The 20878-nt window shown below is 36.4% G+C and overlaps 1 protein-coding gene across 14 annotated transcripts in view; it reads right to left on the reverse strand.

Annotated features, from left to right (window-relative positions):
- Nucleotides 1-136: 136 nt before the first annotated feature.
- nfasca (neurofascin homolog (chicken) a) overlaps nucleotides 137-20878 on the reverse strand; it is a 156219-nt gene continuing 135477 nt past the window's right edge. For 8 of the 14 annotated variants that reach the window (XM_059329785.1, XM_059329786.1, XM_059329787.1 and 5 more), the window contains 4 exons: nucleotides 20061-20189; nucleotides 19262-19297; nucleotides 18558-18627; nucleotides 137-4941 (listed from right to left, as the gene is read on the reverse strand). In XM_059329785.1, the coding sequence (XP_059185768.1) occupies nucleotides 4713-4941; nucleotides 18558-18627; nucleotides 19262-19297; nucleotides 20061-20189 (464 nt within the window). In that variant the 3' untranslated portion in view covers nucleotides 137-4712. Of the gene's footprint in view, nucleotides 4942-14299; nucleotides 14683-18557; nucleotides 18628-19261; nucleotides 19314-20060; nucleotides 20190-20878 lie in introns of those variants that run through there. The other 6 variants (XM_059329788.1, XM_059329797.1, XR_009394062.1 and 3 more) reach the window with 5 other exon arrangements.

Raw genomic sequence — 20878 nt, forward strand, 5'->3', positions numbered from 1 at the left:
CTCAGTAAAAGACTGCTCTACATTATGGGCCTCTACTTCACACAAACACAATGTATGTTTTTTTTTTCTTTTGTTTCATCTGTTTCAAAACCTAACAAAAGCTCAGAGATGAACAGAGAGACGAGGCATCAGGAGGTAGAGAAAAGGAGATAGCTTTACTATAAAGAAGGCGTCGCTAGCAGAAGTTGCAACATCTCATCATACACGCATACATGGTGAATATATTTATGCATTTTTCTGTTGAGTATGTACCTTACAAAAGCTGTTATTTTGCGTGTTGAAGCAAGACTTTGACGAGCTGCTCTGATACATATGGCAAAAACAAGAAGATGCTAATATGACAATTAATTAAAAAAAAAGCCAAACAGCATGTGATCAATCATTGAAAAAATCCAGTTGCAAATCTCGTATGTGCACCAGAAAAATTCTACACTTTGCAGCTCTTTTTAATGAAGAAACACAAAGCAGTAAAACAGCACATTGACATTTTCTTTCCCCCCTTTAAAGGTGAGCTGAGACAATGCAGACAGTAGACAAGAGATTCAACGAGCATGAATAAAAGGACAAGAAAAAAAGCACTGTGTGTCACCAAATATGCATCATTCTCTTTTCTTTTATCATCATGCCAGAAACCGCTTCAATGAGTCCAGTGAGAAAGTTCAGACCTATATGTGTTTGATCTCTCAGTGCTTTTTCTTCCTGTTTTTCTTCTACTTCAGCAGTGGTCTCCTGTTTTTGTCAAGAAGCCTGTGCTCGTGCTCAAACTAACCGTGGTCACACCAACATAAGAGTGAACATACAATGGCATCAGAAAAAACACCCCGCTGATTAAAACTCAGAGGATATTGCTTTGAGTGTCTGCAGAGAAACAGAGGGGAACACAAGTTTTTGGAAGAGGGAATTAGTGTAAGAGAAGTTGTGTTTTAGGAGAATCAGACATCTCTGTGTTTAATGGGGTGAGAAATATTGAGTCAGAACTTATTCCAAAATGGCAGCCTGTCACCCCAACATGTGTTGTGTTCATTTCGGGGCCCCTCCGTCATAGTCTGCAAGTTGAAAATGTCATAATGGATTGACAAAGGATGTTCTGCCTTCTTTTGCCCACATTTTGTCAATTGATTGTGGCCCAGTCACATGTTTATTGTGCAGTTTAATTATTGTCAACTTGTTGTAATTATATCAGATAAAGTTTACTCATGCAAAGCTGCAGGATGTAATTAATAACAACTGGGAGTAAACTCAGATTTCAGATTTATATCAATATATTTTCCCTTTTACCTGCTGCACTGCTGTCAGTGGTCAAGAAGTGATCCAACCCAAATTTACCATAGTATTTACCACATAACTTAACATCACATCATGGTTTTTTTTTGTTTTTGTTTTTTACACTTTTGTTGAGTTTTGGCTGCTATTTTGGCCAGGTCTCTCTTGAAAAAGAGATTCAGAATCTCAATGGGACTTCCTGGTTAAATAAAGGTTAAAAAAAATACATTTACATGTGATTTCACAATTTTGGGCACTGCGTATTCTGTGGATTAGGAGCAGAGTCAACCTTTAGTCCTGCGAGGTGGCCACTGTAATGAGACTAGCTATGCAACAACAGTCATGTCAGGTTAAAAGCATCCAGGGAAGGAATGTGTGCAGTCTCAGAGATATGATAAATGTAAGAAGAAGGTGGGGTTTGTTCCAATACTTCAGCTAATGCATGTTTTTAGGCCTACTAGCGGTTTGTGTGCGACAATGCTACAAACGGTATATTGCAGGAGCACTTACGTCTTATTTACATCATAGAGAATATAACGTATTCCTCTTTCACAATATAGAATCCAAACCATCATCAAACAAGTGACTGATAGACTTGCCACAGTCAGTACCATATATCACAATGTCAAAGCAAAGGGCAACATAGAGTGAAGGATGATTCTTGTTACTCTTTCAGAGTGCAAATGTTAGTCAAAGCTACATTACAAAGGTGCATGACAGACTTAGGATGCACCTGTCGCATTTTCTTTGTGACTTTTTGTTTCCTTTTCGGATAAAGCATTTTTCTGGGGAAATTGACTTTTAAATATTTACAAATATAAGAGATTTCAGGACCTACATGTACAGAATATATGTCAAATAAATAATAAGCAACAATATTAATTTTCTGCGTGGTGGAAAGGTTATGTTACATAAATCTGAATAACAACACATAGTAACTGTAATACCACATGAGTACGAGAAGAGCAGCACAATGGACAGAGAAACATGACCTTTTTCATGTACCATGACAGGTATTTTGTTGTTGTTTTGTTTACAGCAGAAAAGCCAGCTGCTACAAATATCACAAATATCTTGAACATACTGTTGTGTTTAATGCCTCTCACGATGAACAATAACAGATTCTGGAGACATCTTTTTTCTGGCTATTTCTAGCGTGAAACAACAAAATAAGTAAGTCAAAAATGTGTATATAACAATTATTAAATTAAGCACTAATATTAATACTATCCACATAATGTAATAAATAGAAATATAAAATAAATATTTGAAATACAATGTGATCTCCAGTTGCTAACTGCATTAAAGACCTTTTTGCTTTAGCACTGGAGGGTTTAATAGTGCTGTTGAGTAGCAGGTAACTACAGAGTGCCAAAATGATGCTGTAAAAACAAATGAGCACTCGGTGAACATTTAGTATAAATAAAAACAAGCAAATATCTGACTATCAGTCCATCAGTCTGCTAACAGAATGACTGCGTGACAAATGTGGATGTAGGACAAGTGAAATACTCAGCGGACATACTTCTAAAAACATGATCTTAGGCTCTGTTTCTTTTTATCTTCTTTTGCAAAAACGTTAAAAAAATGTGTTGATACGTTTCATTTCAAAGGTGGATGTGAATTTAATGTATATATTTTCATGCTGTAAATCTCGTCATTTAATTCAAGTATTCTACGCGGCCCTAACGCTGTCTATTTTCATCTTGATTAACAAATGAATTAGGTTTATAAAAACTAGAAGTAGAGAAAGAGGCGTAGATCCCTCTGTAAAGGTGGATTCAGACAAATCACAAAGAGAAGTTTCGAGGCGGTGTGATTGCATATAGGGTCAATGCACAGACGTGGAAGGACACAAATGAATGAATTAAGCCAAAGATGTGTCGACATGAGCTCAAAATGTTCCAACTTAAGAAAAACTTCTCACCTATTTCAAGGCGTAAGTACTCAATTAATAAACATGACAAGGAAAGAGAGGTCTTGAAGAAAGTAACAGAACGAACTAGAGGTTGCTAACTAGCTGACGGCTTTGTATGTGTCTTGCTGTTTAAGGCAAAAAAAAATGAAACTGCAAAACGATAAAAATCCAGCGACAAAATGTATGTGAAAAACGCAGGCAGAAATGTAGTCTGAACACACCCTAAGGATCCCAGCCTCTCATGCTGCATTCACGTGTCATGGGAGAGCATGTAGATGTTGGTTTACAACTTAAAAAAAGGAATTATGTGATGTTGTATGAAACATACTTTCAAAAGTATCAAATAAGTAGCAAATTAGAAACTCCCATGTCAGCAGAAAAACAGAACATGGAAGCTTACCAACTCCAAAGTACAACTGTCAGCATTTAAACTGTCAACCAACAGCTGTTCCCATTTGACATGAATGCAGCATTAGCCTTCATGCTATCTATGGAGTTCACTGGGTTGTGAGCTACTACTCTAACTTTCCTCTGTGTTGCCTTCCACTTCTCTTGCACTATACAACCATGCTCCAAAATAACATTTATTATATTTTAAACAACATACTGTTGCAGAGCTTGGTGCTTGTGGCAGAAATATATTTTATGGTGATGGCCATTTTGAACATCTGGACTTCAACATTGGATTAAGAGGTAAGATAACAAGTCTACCACATCGAACAAGGCAAAGTAAATAAAGTCATGTCATCTAGCCTGCAAGGGTAAACAAAAAGGAAACTCAAAATGTGTTCTTTACTAACCAGATTAAACCCAAGATGGTATGGAAGAGGTGATAGTGCATAGTTTAGCAGGGCACTAAAATGTGTGCCAGGACTGTATACAGCACTTATTAAGATTCAATGACTCGTCTACCAGCTGTGGAAAAACTAAAACCTTTCATTGCGTAAATATCAATATGATAAACATATCTGCCGGCATCCTGTTGAATTTGATGGTTAGAAGCTGATATGTTACAGGACAGGGCCAGTGTGTGTGTGTGTGTGTGTGTACTTTACTGAGACGCTACACAGAGGTGTGAGGGGCTTATCAGGAAAGGAGAGCAGGGACACAGAAAATGTTCAGAGCAGAAACAAACCAAAGAAAAATCTTGTTGATGCCTCCAAGTGCTGAAAGCTGCCCCAAAGGCACACTTCGAGTCCGTGTAAGGGCAGGCAGAGTGCAGAGGAAAACAAGCACTGTCCTCTTTGTCCAAACGTCACCTCCAGTGGGCCGATTTCTTCGAGCTGGAAACTAAAATAAAGGCTTGTGGTCTAATTCCACTCCCGTGTTCCCTTTCATGTTATCTGCAGAGGGAAGCCTCCACAGTCTCCAGACAGGCCCTGCTGTGTTCATCCTGTGTTTAATTTGTTTCATTTCTTAATATATTCATGTGTGTGTATGTTTGTGTGTGTGTGTGTGTTTGTGTCTGCTGTATGGTGTTGTGTCCCTCAGATCAAAGGGTGCCACCACGTCCCCGTGTGCTGCTACAGCGCTACGCCAGCGAGTAGATGGCGTTGACCGGCGAGGTGGCCTCAGAGCTCTCGTTGCCTTCTGTTTCATCCTTGTCCTTCTTTACTGTGTACTGGCCAATGAAGGATCCATCTTCGTTGAACTGGCCGTCGCCGCCTTCGCCGTAGTCTACCAGACTGTCGTCACTTTCCTTCACGTTGCCATCCAGCGACGTCTGGCTGCCCTGGAGCGGCTTGTTGTCCTCATCGCTGCTGCAGAGGTGAACCAAGAGTTAAAGGTTAGAACAGGAGCAGGATGTTGTGACAGTGTCAGCAGGAGTTCGGGGCCCTGATCCCCATCAGCACATGTTAAAAGGGGAAAGTGAAAGGTTATGCGTATTGCAGGTAAAGAAATGATGTTAATTCTATATTTCAGCTTTTCTAACACTTAGTGAAGTGACTGAATGTCACTCAGGTCTTGTCGGAATAGAATTTAGATTTTTATTATTCATTTCTTTTCCATATGTTCCTTAAAGGATAGGTTTGAATCATTTCAAGAATATCTGGATACAATACTCCCATGCAATATGTCATTTAAAACCATACTGGCCATGAAGCAGTTCCTCCGTAGAGCGACTACGCTGGAAGTGACTGGGACAAAATCAGTCCTGGTTCCATTCAAAGCTAAAAAGAGACTTCAGCCAAATAAATTGTATATATTCTTCTTGGTAGTGCAGATTTATTGCTGGTGTTTGTCCCAGCAACAAAACAACATACAAGGGTGCGTGCAACATAAATGATCTGCCATTACCTCGGAGGCCCAAAAAGAGTCCATACAGACCCTTGATTAGGTTTAGTGTATACTAATCATTATTTTGTCATAGCTTTGTGATCAATCTGTGTATATGAGTCAAAGCTTCAACCTTAATGTTCAACATGATCTAAAATACTTTAATCTCATTTTATTTAATGACTCCTGTAACGCCCGCAAATTAAAAAAAAATCTGCAGCTTTTAATGTAATAATCCCACAAACATTTTCCATAAACGTAATAACCGCTGCCTACTACAAACGTATTACGAGATTTCCCACAAATGTAATAACTATTACGTTTGCAGGGACTTATTTGTGGGGAAGAGAGAAAAATATCAACTTTCAATATTGAAATGAATTCCCACAAATGTAATACTGCAAAGAATAATGGTTGTTGTGGTTGTTGTTTGTCTATACATGCACTATTGACCTTGGGTGCAAAATCCAGTGCGGAGAGCCAGCAGCTGGATTTTGCACCCACGGTCAGTATTAGTAGTGTGTGTACAGGCAAACAAAAAAACAAACAACAAAAACCACAACAACCATTATTCTTTGCATTATTACATTTGTGGGAACTTATTACAATATTGAAAGTTGAAGATTTGCACTTCCCCACGAATGTAATAGTAATTACATTTGTGGGAAAACTCGTGTAACGTTTGTAGTAGGCAGAGGTTATTACATTTATGGAAAACGTATTACCTTTGTGGGATTATTGCATTAAAAGCTGCAGATTTGCATTAGGTTTGTGGTTTATTACGTTTGTGGGATTATTACATTGGTGGGCCTTACAACTCATATGAGAGGTAAGAATTTAAATTTATGGTATACCTTAAATTCTATGCCCTGACTGGGCTAATTTCAAAGTCAAATCTGGCGTTTTGGAATAAATCTGGCTCTTAGATATGAAACTGCTGAATCCTAATAGTACCTTCAGCTGGACCTAGAAGACATTGTTGCATGGATCGAGTAGAGATTTTGTCCCACATCTCCTACAGTATAGTCTGCTTTAGTGGAACTGCATCATGACCCGTACAGACAGAACTAATTATTACAGCTGATAACACTTTATGGCATGTGAGCATTGTATGAACATAGACTTGAGGAAATCCAAACATATTCTTCAAAAAGATTGCTGCATTTGCATTTTATCCCAAAGCTGCATATTGATATCAAGTTAAAAGGTTTTTTTTAGAACACTGTACAGTATTCGCCTCTATGTTTTAAAAGCAACCCTGTCTCCTGAGGATTACGTTCATATTAAACTAATTTGCACTCATATATTTTACAGGAAAAGTAATTGCCTGGCTACAGTTCTTTATCAGCCAAACACTGAATGTGCAACCCTGATTCCAATGTTGGATGCTGTGAAAGGTGTAACAAAAACAGAATGTAATGATTTGTAAATCAACCTACATTCAATTGAACACAGTACACAAACAAGATATGGAATGCTCAAACTGGAAAAAATTTTTGTAAATATATACACTCTGATCTTGATTCATTCTGTTTTTAGTACGTTTTATACAGCTTCACAACTTAATGGAATGGGGATTGGATCTGTTCACTGCTAATAATAATAATAATAATGAATGTTTATACCAAGGTTATTATAGTTAACAAAAACGAAACGAAATAATGAAAACTAGAATTGAAAAAACATTTTCGTTAACTGAAAAAAAAAAAAAGGAGAGTTTTTTTTAAAAACGATAACTAACTGAAACTGTATTTTGTGGTTACAAAACTAACTAAAACTGACTAAACTAACTAACCCAACAAATACCCCATTACAAAAAAACTAAAACTAACACTTAAACTAATAAAAACTAAACTAAAACTAAGCATTTTCCAAAAAAATTAAAAATAATTAAAACTAGCAAACTCACTCTAAAAATTTGAAAACAAAAAATCACAACAAAATTAAAACTAAAACAATTAAAAAATCTAAAACTATTATAACCTTGGTTTATACTGAATTAATCTGGAAAACGATAACCGTCATCATAGGTAATTCATATTGTAACAAACTAATCCCTAAACCTGGGATGCAGGACATGAACTCTGTCATACACTTGCACATATTATCTGTGATAATCTTGTTCTCATGATATACTTATACCATACTGCTTAAGAATGTCACACTGGGAAAAAAACTACCGCCAGTGAAATTTGTATCTACATAAAGATATTTGGTGAAGCAAATAAGTAAACATAAAGCATTTGGTTGGAGACAGGGGTGATTAAAAGAGATAAATACTGTTGTCAAAACTTTAAATAAGACAATTGCATACACATGCTAAATGATGGCCATATTCTGACATGAGATCTAAGCATGAAAACTCCATCACACCTCATTTCAGGAGCTGTGCTTGATTTCAGTTCAGAGCATGGGTGCATGTATCCTATCTCCAATTTTAGGGAAGTGAACGTCATGCATAGGAAAAAAAGAGCTACAGGTTAGCATTAGCTTTCTTGACTAGGATCAAGCCAGTAGCATAACAGCAGGATATGCACTTGAAGGATGCAAATGTTTCTGTTTGATTTCTCTTCTCTGCTCAGCTCTGTGAATTGCATTACAAGGTTATCAAACATTATGTACTTAGATTCTGTCGGAGAAGACATAATCTATACTGTAACTTTTCAGAATCGACATGCTCCATGCTGAAACGCTTTGGGAACCACAGACATCACTTGATACATTTAGAAACCATACATGTTAATAATCAGGAGCACAAATGGTCAACAGCAGATGCAGCACGATCACGGACTGACACAACTCAAACTTGACCCTGATACATCCTACAATCCGGTCTTCATTATATAAATCCACAACAACAATCTTTCAAAGTAGATTGAGAGACAGTGAGAGAAGCAGAGACAGTGAATCAATGGAGGCTTTCACAGCACATGTAACAAGTTAAAGGATGAAAAGATGAAAAGATGAAAAGAGTGGGTAAGTGTGAGGGAAAGATCGTCATCTTTTAGTCAATTAGAATATCAATTAGAAATGATTTCTCTATGTGGTTTTACAAACTTCATTGCAGCTTTGGCTGTATGTTAACAAGTCGGTTCACCCTAACAGGCTGTGCTCATGAATTGTTCATGAATTGAAAAGTAATGCACTGCATTTTGTAGCTATATCCCACAAAATAGTGAGAGAATACATTAACCCTCTGGAGTCCATGAAAGCACCTGCACATTAACTTCTTCATGATGTGAAGACATAAAATTGAAGCAAAGTCGAGCCTGCTTGAAACTCCATACCAGGTTTTTTTTTAAATGATATTCGGCCAAGTAAAACCGGAGATAATCATTCATTCTTTCATTAACCTTAAACGCTTATCCGCAATCGGGTCGCGGGGGACTGGAGCCTATCCCAGCTGACTAAAACCGGAGATAACGTCAAATACATTTAGTATAAAAATATAGATCTAGATATTATCCTCATTTTACCTGTTATATGTTATGTTGCAACCTATGTTCGTATGTGCAACATGTACATTTTTGTGTGTGAAACATAATTTTATTATTTTATTAAAAATTTTGAATTTTAAGTGAATTATCAGGACATATAGGTGAGGTTGCACTGAAAAACTGATACCAACATGGCATGGTAAAGATTTTATAACAGATTTTTAACAGATTTTTTTAACGGACATCATAGCCCAAGATTTCAGAGGGTTAAGAATGAGAATATGTTGACCCAAAAGCAAAAGCTTACCATATAAAGAGCCGACACATCAAAAATATGTAATTGTCCAAAAACCTACACACTACAAATACACCTATGATGCAGCAAAGAGGAAGCAAAGTGGCCAGATTTCCTGTAAGTTGTTGATTCAGGTGCGGTTGCCTCGTGTGCAGTAAGGTGAGCAGCACAGAGAAGATCACAAGGACATCTCTCTGTGTAACAGCGCCACTGAAGCGCTTCAAGATTACATCTCTTACAGCTAATTAAATAAATGTGGCCAAGAGGCAGAGCCTCTCAGTCTGCCCTGGTCACTCTGCCAAGCGGGCATTCATTTGTTGACCACTCCCCCAGCAGCCTGCCTGAGCCAGGGGGACTCAGGAAGGAGCCTTTTATTTCACTGACTTCAAAATGTCTTCAGAATGAAAGAGGTCACAGCCCAGAATGATTCAATTATATGATTAGGTGATTTTTTTTCCTAGAAGAGTAAGGATGGGGGAAGTAGCTAAGAAAGAGTTTCAGATAACCTTCCTAAACTTTCTGCAGTTCACAACATATCATGAAAAAAATCAATCGGGAAGTCCACTCTTTGTTGTTGTGTTTTGTTTTGTTTTGTTGTTATTTTATACTTCTGCTTCACTTGCTAACAATGTACGTTAACCCATTTAAGCCAGGACAGCATTATTGCATTTCTACCATTAAAGCCGGGAAAGCGGATACGTCGTTTAGTAGTATTTGTATTTTTTTCCCACCTATTTTCAGTCTCTTGGCCAATGAAATGTATCAGAATACATGTGGGAGTGTCGCAATGCATCATGGGACTTTTCCAGAACTGAAATCATGGAGGAAGACGACTATAGCGGAGGGAGCTCAGATATAACAGCTATAAGCTCTCAAATACTTTGTGAATTTCATTTCTATCTGCTACAGAGGCTGAAAAATCTATTATTTAGTAGGAAGAGTTGACACTTCTGTTGAATTTCCAGAAAAACTTCAGATTTTAGGGGCTTATTTTAAAATCGCCCAGAGGATTTAAAGGCATTTTTTCCAGGCGTTTTAGGCCTAAATGGGTTAATTAATATTATGCATATACTGTTTTATTTACTATGCTTTAAAATGCTTTCTTTGATAGATACATTTCATTAGGATGTTAGCAAAATGCAATTTATCTAACAGAACATTAATCACTCAAAATGCACTGCAGATAAATAGAAGATGTGAGGACTCTTAAGAGACTCTACTCCTTTCATACCTTTCAAGAGACCTTTCGACCAATGAGGAAAATAAATCCAAAAAAGACACAAAGACAGACATTTAGTGGGAGGGGTAGAACAGAAAGACAGTCATGACACAGATGGACAACAAGACATGCTAAATACACAGACTGAAAAGGAAGATGAGGACAGCATCACATTAACATGTATATATCTTTGCTAAAATTGGAGATAAATGCATTTAAATCATTATTAGACCTATGACATAAAACAAATAAAGTAGAAGCTTGAGCATCGAAGAAAATAAATGAAAGTTATTTTTTGTCCACATAAAAAAGGGCAGCATATCATGTGTCAGGGCCGTCTCATTCCATCCTGTTACAACTATGGTATTATTGCTTTGAGTTATCAAAACACTGCTGAGATATGGGAACATCTCATGAAGACACTACAACTAAGTTTGACGGGGAAAGAAACACAAGCAGTCAGACAGTCCGGCCCAGTGTCCTAATACTTCACATGGGACAAGTCCAAACCTCAAGATTCAACCTGGTCTCACAGGAATCCGTGAAATAGCCACGGAATCACTCAAATTTCCGTGAAACTGACATGGCTTTTGCTACAATGCAAGTTAATGACAGTCATATCCCGTGGCTAATCCAACATACAAAGTGATTATGTACATTCACTGAGTGAATATTTAGAAAATAAAATATATATTTCTCGATAGAAATGTAATCAAAATCCATTTATATGCAGAAACTAAGTCAAAATATTGATTTTTTTTCACTAAAAATGAGAGAACTATCCGCCATGTTTTTTGTTCTGAACCTTAAAAGTCACATGACTTGGAACAAACCAATAGGAAAAAATATCCATGGAATAGCCACGGGATATGACTGTCATTAACTTGCATTGTAGCAAAATCCGTGTCAGTTTCACGGAAATTTAGGTTATTCCATGGCTATTCCACGGATTTTGAGTTAAGCGAATCTGTGGCTATTTCACGGGTTCCTGTGAGACCAGGTTCTCAAGATTCATGACTTACAATCTGATGACTTACAATCTGCCAATAGTGTTGGCTTGTTAACTGTACTCACAAATACAGTAAATACAGCAGGTCTAAGTTGAAGTATTAAGTGGGTCGAGGAAATGTGATTCACCTTTGTTTTCTCTTCTGACCTGGAGGTTTGTTTAAAACCTGTATGACAGTCCGACTGCTTGTATTTCTTGACCCATGTGGCTTTTAGGTGATGTTGCTGCGTTCCCAGATCTCACCAATAAACTACAAAAATGCAGACCCAGGTTGTAATAAATTCTATTTATCAACTACACTATACAATCTCTGTTGTTTATATAATGATATTTATTGCTTGTTCGTCACACTAAAACTGCTGAATGCAAAACAAGATGGAGAGAACAGGTGAAGCACAGAAGGAATAGAGTCACTACCACTACTAAGTATTTTTTACCTTCAAAATTCATGAATCAGAACATTTTGATGTTGGGTGTTCAATCTTTTGTCCTCCAAATGTTTTCTCCATTTGTTTGTTGCCTAAATCAGTTCTTTAAGGGTGTCAAATTGTACCAAACAGATTGTCCTGCCTGCCCTCACTATTTCTCCCGCCACCTCTTTTGCCCCTTGTGCTTTTTTTAAATGCCAGCCAGTGGGGGGAAAAACAACACAATTAACCTATAGAAGGGTGAAAAACATGGTAGTGGCTTAGCTGGAACAAACAAAGGGCAAAGCCTCCCATACTGTCCACTAGGCTGCTTTCTGAGGTCATGTCTCCTGGAACAGCGTATCCATGATCCTGATGTGCTTCTTTGCTCTGTTGTTTACAGGGAGAACTTCCAGACAAGCTCCTTTGATTTTGACTGATTTTTATGCAACTCATGGTAACATAAATGCAAAGGCAACACTCTGCGATATTACATTCAGATTAATTTAGTTATTAATACTGAGCTTGATAAAAGCAGCTTTGGTCCTACAATCAAACAGCAGCTGTGTTCTTACCTGAAATCTAATTTCATCTTAGAATCCTATGAATTATTGTGTAATTATGTTATGTTCTCTGTACCAAGTATGTAATTTAAAAGCAAAAATAATAGTTATCACCAGGGTGATGGAGGCCATTTAGGGATTTATCTTTTTTATTTTTTTTTTCATTTTATCTTTTTATTTTAGTATACTATGTCTCAGTTTTAAGTATAAAATGTTAAAAGCCTATCCAACGATCTAACCAGAGCATGAATCTGGTTCATTTATCCTTACTCTATTCACCAGACAACTGTCATTTTTAAAGAAATACACTTCTGTACAATCTATCTGTAATATTTATTTGTAGTTTTACACTAGTGAGATGAAATCAAACTCAACCTCATGTCATGTGTTACTAGCTCAGCTGAAAACAATAAGAATCACATTTAAAGCTGACTATATTACACATTGCATCTTTATTCATTTGTGGTTTTATTTCAAAACCTATATCAAAGGCTGTGCTAGCTGACATATAACCATAAAGTTGCTCCTTTTGGAGCCGCAGGATGAGCAGCATTCACAGTCTGTCTTCTTGTCTGGGTGTCTAGTCTAATAATAGTAAAAGGAGGCAGGTGATGTTAATGATCTTTTTGATAGAGTTGTCTTTTGATGCTCAGGTGACTGAAGTGATGCAGTCCTGCTTTGTCCAACTTGGACATTTATTCAAGATTCAAGAAAAAAAAAAGGTAACCCATGTTTTGGGTTATTTATTTACTCAGAAAAGGTGCCAACCTCCTGACTCTGACACTGTGGGAGACATTTGAATTGTTGGTAAATATTTATTTCTTTGGGTTTAGTTTTGGGACTGAAGTGAAATGTCTTTTTGGGGACCAGTGGCAATAAAAAAACATACTGAATTATATGTTGACTGGCTACTCGAATTGGGTCATGTGACCATCATGGAAGCAGAATGCTGCAGAGCGAGGGATTGCTGGCTTTGTTATCAGATGAACAGTGGTGAATATTAGACAGTTTGCTTGATTATTGGATTGACAGTTTGACACCTATAAAGGAACCAAAGCCTAGCACTCAGCTGCATCCTGCCCATCCCTCTGCTAATCATAATTCATCTCTATGGTGTCACCTACTTTCTAAGACGTGTCCTTTGTCCAGCAGATTTTTCAAAAAGTCTTTTTAAAAACTAATGCAGGCCAGTTGCACAGATATTGCTTACAGCAAGAATGAAATATGAACACTCTTTGCAGGCTGACCAAAGAGCCAGCAATGCATTAATCAGGCAGATTGTCGTGTTTACTCTGCCCAAATAAGCTACACCTTATTCTGCCCACGTTCTGCCTAGCACAGGGGAAACATCTGCTTCCCCCGACATGCACAGGCCAAGAGAGATGCCGTGCCGAAACCAAAATACCTGTTCTCGTTTTCGTTTTCATTTTCATTTTCGTTTTCGTTTTCGTTCCTGTCAGGGACAGATGACCCATTTCAGCGTGGAGAAGAGAGAGGGACGAGACGTGAGGATACAGAGGAGAGAGGAAGTGTAGAGAAAGAAAGAGAAGGGACGGAGGACAAGCTCCACATGATACATGCATGTAAATCCTGGCATGCACACAAACACAAACACACATGAACACACACAGAGCTGGGAGCTGAGTTGTGCTGACTGAGCGATTAGCACCAGAGATGGAGTCTGGGTTAGAATCAGAGTAAAGCATTGACCTTGTCTGTAAGAGATGGGTTGGGTATTAAAGTTAGACTCATGACAAAACTGGATCTCACACAGTGGAGATGGATTAATCAGACAGTATTAAACACTACTGCACAGCGCCACTCAGGTGATTCTAAATGCCTCTTCTGAAATTTAAAGCAATCTTTTGAATTGCAAAGCCATCAGATGCTCTGCTGTGTCAATCATAGAATGTAGACATGTAGACATTTTACCCCAAAGCAGAGCGACACAGTCATTAAACATTCCCTAATGCTTTGGATGTGTATACCATATAGTCTGAATACTATAAAAGACAGGATCCTTGCTTTTATGTGTGTTGATATGTACTGTAGATATTTATACTGTTGTCTTTTCAGTAAGATCCAACCTTAATAATAACATTAGGAGGCCTTTTCTCATTCCAGAGTGTCTACATTTAAAGTCTTAGTGCCACTCTCACACAGCAGAGTTAGAACATGTACATCTTAGATTTAGGAAACAGGTTAAATTTAACATGTTTTTAGTCAAAGTGGACAGATACAGAAAAGACAGACTCATTCTTCATAAAGAATGAAGCCACAGAGATCAGTGGGACCTGCAAGGAGCAAAAGACACATCACTTACCAGCACGTACTGTACAGAATCAACAGTATATCCTCACATTACAGAAATATGTTCTAATGTATAAGTCCATTGCACAACACACACGTCTTCTTCACATGAGCTAAGGTTTAAGAACTGATGGCAGTTTGAGTCTTGGCTAGCAGGATGGCATGGTGCCTCAGAGCGAGAAAGCTTTCATCCACACTAATGAAGATAATTATGAAAACACAATTCAAGTGTCAAACACTTCTCTCCACACACACATTTACAAACAGTTTTTCTTTTGAGTCGGCTAACATCAAAAAACTTCCAAGTGGTAGTTAAGATGTGGGAAAGGATCCCTCAAGTGGTGGCTTTACTAGAGTGTCCTCACCATTCTTCTGGGCTGTGGACTGACTGGGGACAATACACATATTTTGTGGGATTGTCCAAATGTACAGAAATTTGGGGGTAATTTAAAGATAGATTGTTCATTTTAGATGTTGATTTATTTTTAAATCCACTGTATTATATATTGGAATGAGTACTTTATTGGGATCATTTGTATACTGTATGTTAAGGGTACTATCTTATTGTAAATTCAACTGCCTACAGTGGAACAGTCGACGAGCAGACCAAGGATATAATAGTTTTGGATTTTTCATTAGTTTTAGTTTTAATTTCGTTGTGATTTTTTGTTTTCAAATTCAGTTAGCTTTAGCTAGTGAATTTGCTAGTTTTAATTCGTTTTTATTTTTGGAAAATGCTTAGTTTTAGTTTAGTTTTTATTAGTTTTAGTTTTTTTGTAATGGGGTATTTGTTGCGAGATTCAAAAAAATCACAATAAATGTTGCCTTTATTTCCTTTGTCTGATCCATCTCAGCCCCAATAAGTTTATTAAGTCATAAAACCAGATAGATGAAATAGGTTTCATATAAACCAAAAAGGTTTACGTATGAAAAAAGTTGACAAAGACGAAAATGAAGGACATTTTCACTATAATTTTAGTTAGTTTTGTAACCACACAATACAGTTTCAGTTAGTTATCGTTTTTTGTTAAAAACTCTCATTTTCATTTTTATTTCAGTTAATGAAAATGTTTTTTCAATTCTAGTTTTCATTATTTTGTTAGTTTTCGTTAACTATAATAACCTTGGAGCAGACTGAGATAGATGTACATCATTGCAGAAATGACTGCACAATTGCAAATGAAAAAACTTAATTTTTGTGTGAATACAATGATGATTCTCAATACTGACTAGTAAAGAAAAAAAATGCAGGATGATGGTGGATGGATAGACAATTTTGACAGATTTTGCTGTCCATAGTAATACATAATTCCCTTCTGCTGCCTTTGACTTTCTCTCTTTTGAATTGTTTCAGTTTAGCCAATCACACAAAACAAGGCTTCTCACAGGCCATGAATACTATGTGCTAATTAAGATTAACAGTGACTCTTGTGCAGCTGCGTTAACGCTAATGAGACCTTTATGTTTATTCATTATTCAGCTTTAGTTCAAAGGTGCAAAAACTCCTCAAAGGCTTTTCAAATAAAGCCTTTTTGAGCTTCACTCTGCGGATAAAAATGGTATCATAGAGAGAAAAAAAGCTGTGTTTTCAAATGTATCTGCATTAGTGTTGGATGAGCCCGATTCACCATGATTCATTACCAGCTGTAAGCACACCTGTAGGACTAATCTCTCAAGGCTGTGCTCTGAAACTCATAATTGAAGTATTATCTCATCTGTTCTTGACTCATGACTTGTTGGTGACAATGCTGCTACTGGCACCAATAATAGAGGGCTTTACAGACAAAGCCTTTGAGCAAATCTCTGTGCCATTGTTCAAAAGATATCTGCTACAGTAACTAGAGGGAGGTAGAAATGAACACAATGCTGATTTAGATATTCAAAACAAGGTTTTTATTTGTCAATAAGAGCTCTAAGATTTCCTGCAGTATCAATAAATAGAGGGTCTTTGTGATTTTGTTTTAGTAAGGATATGATGTTTTAAGGAATTCTTTCTTGTTCAATCCCATAGTGAATCTTTACATAAATGTCAAAGTAAGCTAAACTATGTAACATTAAACACGTCATTTTCAGTAAACCCCATGACTATTGCTTTGACTAAAAGAAATTTATTTTTTATTTGTCACAATCTCGCAGAAACGTTCAACAGTTTCACCAGTGACTGCAACTATATAAGTCTCTTCCACAGTACTTACTTATTAAAGTCTTCATACAGTACTGTCCTACAAAATCTAACTGCAGTAACTACGCAAAAAGGAAAAACTGAAAAAAGCTGCTGTAATTTTTTAAAAGATTTTTACTTGCGCAGCCATATGGGTTATAAGTAGGTTAGTGATATGACACTTATTTCTACATGAATTGTCGATGTAATTTTTATCCTAAAAAATCATGACGATTTATTTGACCTTTGACCCCAAAAATGTAGTTACTGCACTCTGGTTTTGCATTGCTATAAAATATTCTAATGGTAATGCAAACACAGAGTGCAGTTACTACAATGTTGCTGTCTTTCAGCTTTTATATTTTGTTTTCAGTAAATAAACATTTTCAAATTTATTTTGTTATAAGTGTATTTAAAAGTGTTTAACAACTCTATTCAAAGATTTGTGTGTTTTAGACTTATTATAAAGTAATGTTATATTTTAGTCTTAAAATAATTGTATCACTTTTTGGTAACACTTTACTTGAAGGTATCGTCATAATAGTGACATGATACCATCATAAACGTGTCATAAACATTATGTCAATGTCATAAACGTTTATGACTGCTGTCATTAAGTGTCATTCGGTTTTTGTCATGACAAGTTGACATTCCTTGGGTTGTCTTGATTATGACAACTTGACTTTAATCAAAGTGACATTACCACAAAATGTCTTTGTCATGGCAACTTGACATAAACAAAATATGTTTCTATATTTGTGTTTATGGCAAGTTGGCATAATGATTATTATAATTAGATGTGCAAGGTTACAGACCAATTCTAGCACTTGGTCATAGATGTTTGACAGAATACCGACAATATACCCAAAACTGACTGTCATGACACCATTATGACGCTGTAATGAAGATATTCTTTGACCTCAAGTAAAGTGGTAACATTTTGATTTGTCATTAACATATCATAAAGTATAAACTGACAGATACAATTACATATGACAATATTTTCTTTTTTTTTGTTTTCACTACTATTTACAGTACAGTAAATTGGAGGAAGGGTTCAGGAGTAGCAATCCAGTACACAAGTTGTCATAATCAAGACAACCCAAGGAATGTCAACTTGTCATGACAAAAACCGAATGACACTTAATGACAGCAGTCATAAACGTTTATGACAGTGACATAATGTTTATGACACGTTTATGACTGTGTCATGTCACAGTTATGACAGTATCATGTCACTATTATGACGATACCTTCAAGTAAAGTGAAGTCACTTTTTTACTTAATCACTATGTAGATAATAATGTCCCGATTAAATAAACTTATAATTCCTATTAGACCGTGGTAAGTTCAATTACTGCGGTCAGCTTTGGTTTTGAGTTGGATTTTGTAGTTACTGCAATTTTTATATCATTTTTTCTCTGAAATAATGCAAAATTGAAATGTATAACATTTTTCACAAGATAAAACAGACATCAAGGAGTTCATTTTTGGTTATAACTCAATTTTGACCAAAAATACAATTACTTCAGTTAGGCTTTGTAGGACAGTACTAACTACAGTTACACAACCTAATCCATTTCCCACAAATTCCCATGACCAATAAAAATGTTCAAATTATTTTCAAATCATTCAGAGGTTGGCATTCAAACAAAGCTAGCCACTGATGTGTGTGATGCACGTGCGGTGTATACTTACTGGTAATCAAAGGATCCATCCTGGTCTTTCTGATCTACTGGGTCCAAGGGAAGATCTTTTTTGTCACGGACTATGGAGAAAAGAACAAAAGTCACATGTTCAACATTTTGCTGGGAGCTCCACTGATGTTACAGTTAGATTCAACTGACAAAACCATCCACATGTTGAGGGTTTAGTTTTATCACAACAACCTTCTGTTAGTCCTCATCTGGTCATTTAGTTCCATACATTTGTCTTCAGTTTTCATTTATTAAACTGTTAAACAACACTGTGTCCCAATTTCACACTTATTTCCTAATATTTAATATATCATAAAAACTAACACTATTAAGCAAATAAACTGTGCACTACATTGGTGCCAGAAATTAATGCACTAACATAATATGATGCAAGATTGTTGCTGAAAGGCAATAATGTGTTAACATTCATTCACACATTTTTTGATTGGTTGTCTTAGCTGATAAGTCATGCACACTGCAGTATGCATTGGGAACACAGTACAGCCTGTTTAGTAGCAGTTGTATAACATTGAGATGAGTATGTAAGGTGTGTCAGTGATTTAGTGAGTACTGAAAACACATTTTACTCACTGTATGTGAACTCTCCTTTGTCTTTTTCTGTCACTTTTCTGTTATATTCCTTATTTTCCTTATATTATTTAGTGTTAGTCTTTAAATTTAACAGCATGACACTTTAGCACCTACCGAGATATTTTGCGAAACCAGTCATGCAACCACCACCTAGACATTATAGAAACTGCAAAACATTAACACGACTCTAACCTCTGTTGTTCCAAACCATTACATTTTATTCATACAGTAGATCAGCATCAATGTTTCATGAAGACTTGGATGCATCCTAATCTGAATGTGTTATTAAGGGAACCACAAATAATGTGACAGAAACAGATATTTTTTTCTATCCGAATGCGAGCTATTACTTGGGATAAAAAAAATTAAAAAAACATTGTTGACAAATCAGTGTGTACGCCACTGTGTTTCTTGAAATGATGAAAAGTACAAACCATTATAATTCCTGGTCTTCTGTCTGAATACAGATACAGATAATGTCTTCTCTGTACAACTTATGAAGACTATTTAAATATTTGTTTTAACATGGAAAATAGCTGTGTGTTTTTTTAAAGTTATTGTTTGGGAGCAAGATTATAATAGTTAACGAAAACTAACGAAAAAACTAAAACTAGAATTGAATTTTTTTTTTTTTCGTTAACTGAAATAAAATAAAAACTAGAGTTTTTTTAAAAAAACAATAACTAACTGAAACTGTATTTTGTGGTTTTATATACATATATATATATATATATATGTATATATATATATATATATATATACTTACATACATGTATACAGTGGGAAAAATATTGCAGGAATCAGTGACTCGATCCAATTTGTGACAATCTTGATGTACTTCCAATTCATGGTGTCAGCCTTTGTCAGACAGCACTGTGGGGCTAATATCGGTGCTGTTAAATCAAAGCCTTACCTGGGTATTTGCCCCCGCGGCTCCTCTTGATGAAGCAGACGATGAGGAGGATCAGTATGATGAGGGCGATGGCACACATCAAGCCAATGAACCAGCCTTGAGTGGCTATGTCTACCTGGTCTATGTAGGCTGGAGACACACACAGAACATACACACAGGGTTGCACAGGAGAAGAGAGAGAAGAGGAGAAACAGTGAATACTTTTCTGGATAACAGAGATAACAAATAAACAATCTGCTCTCATCCCATAGTGCTCAGCAGAAGGACAACTTGGAGCCAACATCTCATTATTTGCCTCCAAGCTCGTATCCACCATGATGTTGTACAAAGAACAATAATGTTTGTCTTCTTTCCCATTACACAGTGCATGAATGAGGTTTGTGGTGTGAATACACCCAGATTTCAGTACAACCTACAAGAACACACATTATTTTAAAGCTGCCAGAAATTCTGAAATGTTATAGAGAGGACAAGTTCAAGATCACAGTGATCTTACGCTTCACTGTCGCATAACATAGCTTAAACCTATTATTTAGTATGTCCATGAAAACTAACCAAAGAAGAACCTCGAAGTATATTTGTGAACAATCGACAAATATCTTGTTTTCAATGAAGAACATGTGAGCTGTGTGGAAAGTCACGGGGAGTCTGTATATTCACAAAGTTCCATTTCACAGAAATGCAACTTTTATTTCCTTTCACAAATTAGACAGTGTTCATAAAGACAAACAAGTTGACGTTTGATGACATCCACATATAGAGGGCTGAAATGTCTTATCCTGGCTGACCTGAGTTTACCTTTGAGACAACATGCATGG

The sequence above is a fragment of the Centropristis striata genome, chromosome 3 (genome assembly GCF_030273125.1).
Source record: "Centropristis striata isolate RG_2023a ecotype Rhode Island chromosome 3, C.striata_1.0, whole genome shotgun sequence".
In the NCBI taxonomy this organism is placed as follows: Eukaryota; Metazoa; Chordata; class Actinopteri; order Perciformes; family Serranidae; genus Centropristis; species Centropristis striata.